General features: G+C 45.6%; 1 protein-coding gene across 1 annotated transcript in view; it reads right to left on the bottom strand.

Moving 5' to 3' along the window:
• ppfia2 (PTPRF interacting protein alpha 2) overlaps positions 1 to 8630 on the bottom strand; it is an 81679-nt gene that overhangs the window by 60347 nt on the left and 12702 nt on the right. Inside the window, 3 exon segments of the mRNA XM_070436465.1 lie at positions 6423 to 6638; positions 7432 to 7643; positions 7646 to 7658. Coding sequence (XP_070292566.1) covers positions 6423 to 6638; positions 7432 to 7643; positions 7646 to 7658 — 441 coding nt within the window.

The raw sequence follows: 8630 nt of genomic DNA, 5'->3' as shown, positions 1-8630 counted from the left end.
TATCCTCCATCTGCAACACACAGCAGCCATCGCATGCACAGGGAAAACAAAACACACCGCACAGGGAACACACAGGGAAACACACACAACGCACAGGGAAACACAAGTACAAAAACGAGGAAACACAGGAACAACAACGCACAGGGGAAACACACAGGGAAACACACAGGGAAACACACACACAGAGGGAAACACACAGGGAAACACACAGGGAAACACACAGGGAAACACACACACAGAGGGAAACATTGTGACTTATGACCTCGTCCCATATCACACATGGAGTACCACTCAATGCCAATCTCAAGAGCGTTATCTGAGTATTTCTGGACAAACTAAGTCACATGTAATACATATAGAACAGAATACAGTATACATACCGCAGCCAACGTGAGTAAAACATTTAAATGTGTTAACCCTCACAAGGCTGCCGGCCCAGACGGCATCCCCAGCCGCGTCCTCAGAGCATGCGCAGACCAGCTGGCAGGCGTGTTAACAGACATAKTSAATCAATCCCTATTCCCGTCTGCTGTTCCCACATGCTTCAAGAGGGTAACCATTGTTCCTGTTCCCAAGAAAGCTAAGGTAACTGAGCTAAACGACTATCGCCACGTAGCACTCACTTCCGTCATCATGAAGTGCTTTGAGAGACTAGTCAAGGATCATACCACCCTACCTGACACCCTAGACCCACTCCAATTTGCTTACCGCTCTAATAGGTCCACAGACGACGCAATCGCAATCACACTGCACACTGCCATAACCCATCTGGACAAGAGGAATTACCTATGTAAGAGTGCTGTTCATCGACTACAGATTAGCATTTAACACCATAGTACCATCCAAACTAATCATTAAGCTCAAGACCCTGGGTCTCGACCCCGCCATGTGCAACTGGGTCCTGGACTTTCTGACGGGCCGCCCCCAGTTGGTGAGAGTAGGAAACTCCACCCCGCTGATCCTCAACACTTGGACCCCACAAGGGTGCGTTCTCAGCCCTCTCCTGTACTCCCTGTTCACCCATGACTGCGTGGCCATGCACGCCTCCAACTCAATCATCAAGTTGCAGAGACCTACAGTGGTAGGCTTGATTACCAAGAACAACGAGACGGCTACAGGGAGGAGGTGAGGGCCCTCGGAGTGTGGTGTCAGGAAAATACCATACTCAATGTCAACAAAACAAAGGAGATGATCGTGGACTTCAGGAAATAGCAGAGGGAGCACCCCCTATCCACATCGACGGGACAGTAGTGGAGAAGGTGGAAAGTTCTTGGCGTACACATCACGGACAAACTGAAATGGCCCACCACACAGACAGCGTGGTGAAGAAAGCGCAACACGCTCTTCAACCTGAGGAGGCTGAAGAATTTGGCTTGTCACAAAAGCACTCACAAACTTCTACAGATGCACAATCGGGAGCATCCTGTCGGGCTGTATCACCGCTGTACGGCAACTGCTCCCCCACAACCGTAAGCTTCCAGAGGGTAGTGAGGTCTGCACAACGCATCACCGGGGCAAACTACCTGCCTCCAGGACACCTACACCACCCGATGTCACAGGAAGGCCATACAGATCATCAGGACAACAACCACCTGAGCCACTGCCTGTTCACCTCGCTATCATCCAGAAGCGAGGTCAGTACAGGTGCATCAAGCAGGGACGAGAGACTGAAAAACAGCTTCTATCTCAAGGCCATCAGACTGTTAAACAGCCACACTAACATTGAGTGGCTGCTGCCAACATACTGACTCAAATCAGCCACTTTAGTATGGAAAAATTGATGTAAAAAATGTATCACTAGCCACTTTAAACAATGCCATTTAATATAATGTTTACATACCTACATTACTAATCTCATATATATATACTGTACTCTATACCATCTACTGCATCTTGCCATCTTTATGTAATACATGTACCACTAGCCACTTTAAACAATGCCACTTTTATATGTTTACATACCCTACATTACTCATCTCATATGTATACTGTACTCTATACATCTACTGCATCTTGCCTATGCCATTCTGTACCATCACTCATTCATATATTTTTATGTACATATTATTTCATCCCTTTACACTTGTGTGTATAAGGTAGTTGTTGTGAAATTGTTAGGTTAGATTACTCGTTGGTTATTACTGCATTGTCGGAACTAGAAGCACAAGCATTTCGCTACACTCGCATTAACATCTGCTAACCATGTGTATGTGACACATACAATTTGATTTGTATGTGACAATAACATTTGATTTGATTTACGTTGTATACACTGAAGTCATTCTATATCAGAACCACAGACAACCTTCCACTATATAGAGTATACATTAGGGATGTAATGATTCACCGATACACATCGGTCCCTAATCAAATGTTTAAGATACGAGTGCATTGTTCTGCGGACCTAAACCGATCAAATGCAGATGGATCGGTCAGAAAATCAATTCAAAAGTTACGAATCGCTGGTTCACTAAAATGTTTTGATTCTATCTTCTGAAAATACCTGACTCAAATCCATTCTATCTTCTGAAAATACCTGACTCAATCCATTCTATCTTCTGAAAATACTCTCAGCTGATGCGTCCTCTCCTTCAGTGTCCAACTGCATTTAACTGTGTTGGCAGTCATTGATTACTGTCACGTTCCTGACCTGTTTTGTATGTGTTTATTGTCAGGGCGTGAGTTTTGGGGGTGGCAGTCTATGTTTTCTGTTTCTATGTTGGTTTTGGTTGCCTGGTATGGCTCTCAATCAGAGCAGGTGTTTGACGTTTCCTCTGATTGAGAGTCATGTTAAGGTGGTTGTTCACTGTTTGTTTGTGGGTGGTTGTCTCCTGTGTCAGTGTTTGTCGCACCATACGGACTGTCTCGGTTTTTGTAGTCTGTTCCTGTTCGTGAGTTCTTCGTGTTATATGTAAGTTCGTCGTTCAGGTCTGTCTACATCGTTTGTTGTTTTGTTAGTTATCAGTATAGTTCGTTTTCGTCTTCGTCTGTTTTTGTTTAATAAAATATCATGTCATTTCAAAACGCTGCGCCTTGGTTCAATCCCTGCTCCTCCTCTTCTCTCATGCTGAACAACCCCGGGCGATATCAGTAGCCTATAGCAAACTGCGCACCGTTCCAGTTTCCAAACTGACCAAGGCGCCTGTTCCTGATCTTGCACATTACGGACCTTCAGCAGTCAAATGCTAAAATAGCTTGCGTGATATTAGGATTTATTCATTGAATGACAACCGCTGTCATTTGCTAGTTATTGGTATCTTTGCGCTGTTGAAATGGTGTTTTACTGGAATAAAATGAACTACCGGAGACGTAAATCTCATCTGACTATACCTGCTGAACGGGTTTTACGATATATTAGATTTTGATTGTTCAGGTTCACAACAGCAAAGGTTTTGTAGTTCAGTTTTAAACATTCAGTGCATATGGTTATTGTTCTTATATACAGGTAAAAAGTTGAAAATTTCATAACGAGGACCAAAATCACTTTGTGAGGCTCACTGCACGCCGAAGCAAGAGGAGAACATAATCTCACTCCGTAAAAACACCATTCGATTTGGAGATGGGGGTGAAATCCAAAATTGTGCTGTATATTCATTGCCCATGTCATAGCTAATTTGTAAACGATACATATTGATACATTACTAGATCAACACTTAATCTGCAAAAATGATAAATTAATTAGTGGTGATGGTGATTTCAGAACGAAAGTGGGGGGAAAAAAACATTACCACCCTAATCTGGATAGTTGTGTGGTAAAGTCAGGTGCCTTACATAGTACATACACCATAGACATACATCATTTACAAACAAACACACGTCAGATTAGACGGATTCAGCTCAGAGGCCCAGCTCGTTCCTATATCGTATTGGAGCCRGTATATCTAGATATGTATCAAATCGTATTGAAAGAGATAGATGCACACCCCTAGTATACATCATTTAAGGTACAGCAGTAGAGACAAAGTGAAACCTCTGTTTCCCTATGTCCCAGTCAATCTTCATCCTGGCTCTGCTCAGTTTCAGGCTGTTCCATTTCCAGAGACTATTTGGCAGCTGTCTCCAACAGCAACAGAAGCTCCCGTCCTACCCATAGCATCGGCCCTGGCAGCCCATACCCAGTAATTAGACATGAGTGGGCTAGGGTCCGTGGGGGGCCTGGAGGAGCCAGTCCAGGGCTCTCTGTGTGTGTCTCTCAGCTATACTGTGTATTTACTACTACTCTATGTATACACAGGCCCAGCACTCTACTGGCTTTGGGGGAAAAAACMACTTCCTGCATCCTCTCTCTCCATCCTTCCTTTAATCTCTCTGTCTCCCCTCTTCGTCCCTACTGAGTAACACATCTTCAAAAGTCAGTGCCCAGGCACTGGGGCAGGGCCATCGGCGCYGCAACAAGAAAAACCAGATCAGCAGGGGTGGTGGTGTGATGTGAGTGCTAGGTCCATAMGAGGGTTTGGGGCTTCATTTCTGCATGCTCTGAGAATGCTGCTGGATGGAGTATCATTCAACTCTCATCCCTGGTTGGAGTTCGCAGTTAGACTTAGCCCAAATGTCCTAGTGGCAAGGGAATGAGTCAGGATGCCTTGGAAAGAACCTAAGGAACAATGCCAAAGACAAACCAAGGGCAAACATTGGATTAGAAATGTACGTTTAGAAAATTGCATATGGAAATTGCTTGTGGTTTATTTCCTTTTATAAACTGGGTGTTTCGAGCCCTGAATGCTGATTGGCTGACAGCCATGGTATACTGCCTGGCCGGTTCCCCTCTCTCCACTGGGATTCTCTGCCTCTAACCCAATTACGGGGGCTGAGTCACTGGCTTACTGGTGCTCTTCCATGCCGTCCCTAGGAGAGGTGCGTCACTTGAGTGGGTTGAGTCACTGACTTGATCTTCCTGTCCGGGTTGGCGCCCCCCTTGAGTTCGTGCTGTGGGGGAGTCTTCGTGGGATATACTCGGCCTTGTCTCAGGGTAGTAGGTTGGTGGTTGAAGATATCCCTCTAGGGGTGTGGGGGCTGTGCCTAGGCAAAGTAGGTTGGGTTATATCCTGCCTGTTATATCCTGCCAGTGTCTCCCGACCCGTCCTGTCTCAGCCTTGTCCCGGACCTGCTATTTTGGACTTTCTTCTGTACCGCACCTGCTGTCTCTAACTGAATGATCGGCTATGAAAAACAATCTGATATTTACTCCTGAGGTGCTGACCTGTTGCCACTCTACAACCACTGTGATTATTATTATCTGACCCTGCTGGTCATATATGAACATTTGAACATCTTGGCCATGTTCTGTTATATTCTCCACCTGGCCACCCATCAGAGCCTGGTTCCTCTCTAGGTTTCTTCCTAGGTTCTGGCCTTTCTAGGGAGTTTTTCCTAGCCACCGTGCTTCTACATCTGCATTGCTTGCTGTTTGGGGTTTTAAGCTGATGTAAAAAGGGCCTTATAAATACATTTCATTGACTGATTGATTGTGTATATCAGACCATATATCACGGGTATGAGAAAACATGAACTTTTACTGCTTTAATAACGTTGGTAACCAGTTTATAATAGCAGTAAGGCACCTCAGGGGTTTGTGATATATGGCCAATATACCACGGCTAAGGGCTGTGTCCAGGCACTCCGCGTTGCGACGTACATAAGAACAGCCCTMAGCCCTGCTATATTGGCCATATTCCACATCTCCTCGGGACTTATTGCTTAAATGTGCACAGAGTACTTTCTGTCTAGCAATGCGGATTCATGTGTGTGTGTGTATATGTGTGTGTTCTCTATAGCTTGGCTATTTTTTTAATGAAAATCTATCTGCCTTGAGCTCAGCTGTTGGTGCTGTATCTGTGATTGCTCCCCCTCCTTAATCATAACATTATTCACAATACCAAATAACTCAGGCACAGCAACCATGCACATCCACCCACACAGCATCTTCAAGTAACTACAATAAAAATCCTGACCCATACGCAAAAGCTAGAGTTAAACACAATGTCAAGATGCTCTCTCGTTTCAGAATGTTAGAAACTCTTATTAATCAAAGACGAGAATTATCCTTGATCCACTACTGGCAACAAACGGTGTGTTACTCTCCAGATCGCAGGGGATTTAAGCAACTATGTATGCTATTGTAACTACGGTACTCCCTTAATGTAGAGAACGATCAGCCTCCTGAGCCCATGGAGATCTCCTTTGAACCAGAGACGCCAGATGGGATTGAGTTTTGTTAAACCAGAGACGCCAGATGGGATTGAGTTTTGCCTTAGCGATAACATGTACTAAAGGGCATGGTTTTTCTAGGTGGGTGGAACCCACGGTGGGGACACTTCTGATTCCTTCTGGGTTGTGACCCTAAAACCAAAGGTTTAAAGTGGGTCAGTGGGGACCACCGCTGTAGGTTAAAGTATCCCTCAGATGCTGATCTTAGTTCAGTGTTGTATCCCCCCCAGCTCCCCCACCACTCTAATGGTTAAAGTTAYMATTGGTGGAAGAGGGTAAGTGACCTGTCTGAGGAAGGCTTCCTTATTGGCCAGCTCATTCTCCAGTTTGTCYCTGATGTCGTGCAGGGAGGTGGACTCTCTCTGGGCGCTGAGGTACCGCTTCTCCAGAGTGACGATCCTCTCTTCCATGTCCTCCTTCTGACACATAGCCTGTAGGCGCACGCACACACACACACACACACACGCACACACACAGATGTACATGTACAATGCACAGACACACAGAGTTGAGTACATTTCCTTCTCAACAGCACAAACAGTATCTCCCTAAATCTCCTACGGTTAATTTCCTGTATGGAGTCTCAGTGAGTGTGTGTATAGAGGGGAAGGAAATGTCCTCCAGCGTTGTTATGATATAACACTGTTCTCAGACAGTGGTCATTACTTAGACAGGGCTGGGCTGATAAAGGATCTGAGATCAGTGTACTAGCTGGATCTCACTCCCTGAGCCAAGCCTGCCATCATCATTAGCAACCAATAGCAATCGAAAACCAGGGCTAGCCGCTAGCTAGGTGGACCAAGAGCCAGGTCACATTCTGATTCACATCACTGGATAGACATTCAATTCTCCTCCAAATAAGAGGGGCCAGTGATTGTGTGACTATCATGGTCTGCCTATAGCACAGGACAGATGAGTAGAGACCATCTCTGAGTACCAATGTGTAGAAAGAAGCCTGGATACATTACTTTTCTGAGAACCATCCAGATTGTCTGAGGCAGTAACTCCTCTAAGTCATCAGATAGGAGGTTGAGGGAGTGAATGCACATGTCCCTCATGCTTGTTAATGTATGTTCTCAACAACCCTAACTCTCAACTAACAGTGTGTGTGTGTGTGAGTGAGTGAGTGAGTGAGTGAGTGAGTGAGTGAGTGAGTGAGTGAGTGAGTGAGTGTCTCTCCTTAGAGAGTGGGTGCATCTCATTTGAATGTACCTCTCTCCTCACCTCTTTGATGTCCCTCTGGTACTTGGTACTCATCTCCTCTGTCTTGATGAGGTCCTTGCGCGCGGTGTCCAGCTCCTGCTCCACCTCGGAGACGCGGGACGACAGGGAAGGGAAGAATGCGCTCCTTCATCTGGAGGCCAGCTCATAGTTCTGCTTCTCCAGCAGGTCCTGCAGCTCCACCACCTGGCCCGCCTCATGGGCCGACTCCATGGGCCGTTGGACAGGCGCTGGAGGACCAGGGGCAGAGGGAATGAGAGAGATGAGAACATTTAACCAAGAGGTTTTGACTCTTACTGTATCAATCCCATTTCCATTCAGTCAAATCAGTAGCTAAGTAAAGAATCATAACTCTTATGATTTCTAATGGATTTCAAAATTGCTTTTCAGCTATTTCTGTTTTTTTGTGGATTGATTTTATTGAATAATGGAATTGACTTAACCTTGTCTACCAACTCAAAGGCTTTATGTCAGTCAGGTCCATCACACAAAACTGTTTTTTAGCTAGCTGAATTGAAATAGATGAGGTGAAACAACATAATTTCAGTCAAGCCTTCTGCAGTGAGTGGTGAAGTACAGGCTGAGAGGGCTTGAATCAGACTAGATCCTCTTAGACTCTGCATTTTCCAGTCGAGAGAGATAGGTTAGCGCTCTAATACATTTAGCAGCTGGAGGTTGTTGGCCCGCTTTTCTGGTTTTATTCAGCTGGACACACAGCCAGGTGACGGAGGCACTATAAAGATTACTCCAATGCATTGAAGAGATTGGTTTGGTACTTGCATTAGGAATATGATTTGGTTTGACTCTGGGAGAGAGGGAGAGAGAGACACAGAGAGAGAGAGAGAGAGAGAAGAGACACACCGAGAGAGAGAGAGAGAGAGGGGGAGAGAGAGACACACAGAGAGAGAGAAGAGAGAGGGAGAGAGAGAGAGAAGAGAGAGAAGGAGAGAGAGAAGACGAAGGAGAGAAGAGAGGAGTACGAGAGAGAAGAGAGAGAGAAGAAGAGAGAGGAGAGAGAGAGGAAGAGCAGGAGAGCAGGAGTAAAAGGCAGTAGAGAGAGAGAGAGAGAGAGGAGCCCCAGATTGAGAAGAGAGAGAGAGAGAAGAGAGACGACAGACAGAGAGGGGAGTTATGTTTTTCTTTTCCTGCTCCCTCTTCACTTTCTTGTTCTGTCTGTGCTCTCCTCTCTTCCCCTCTGTTTC

The sequence above is a fragment of the Salvelinus sp. IW2-2015 genome, linkage group LG3 (genome assembly GCF_002910315.2).
Source record: "Salvelinus sp. IW2-2015 linkage group LG3, ASM291031v2, whole genome shotgun sequence".
Taxonomy (NCBI): Eukaryota; Metazoa; Chordata; class Actinopteri; order Salmoniformes; family Salmonidae; genus Salvelinus; species Salvelinus sp. IW2-2015.
Note: the sequence above shows the minus strand (reverse complement) of the source record. Positions and strands in the feature narration are given on the sequence as shown.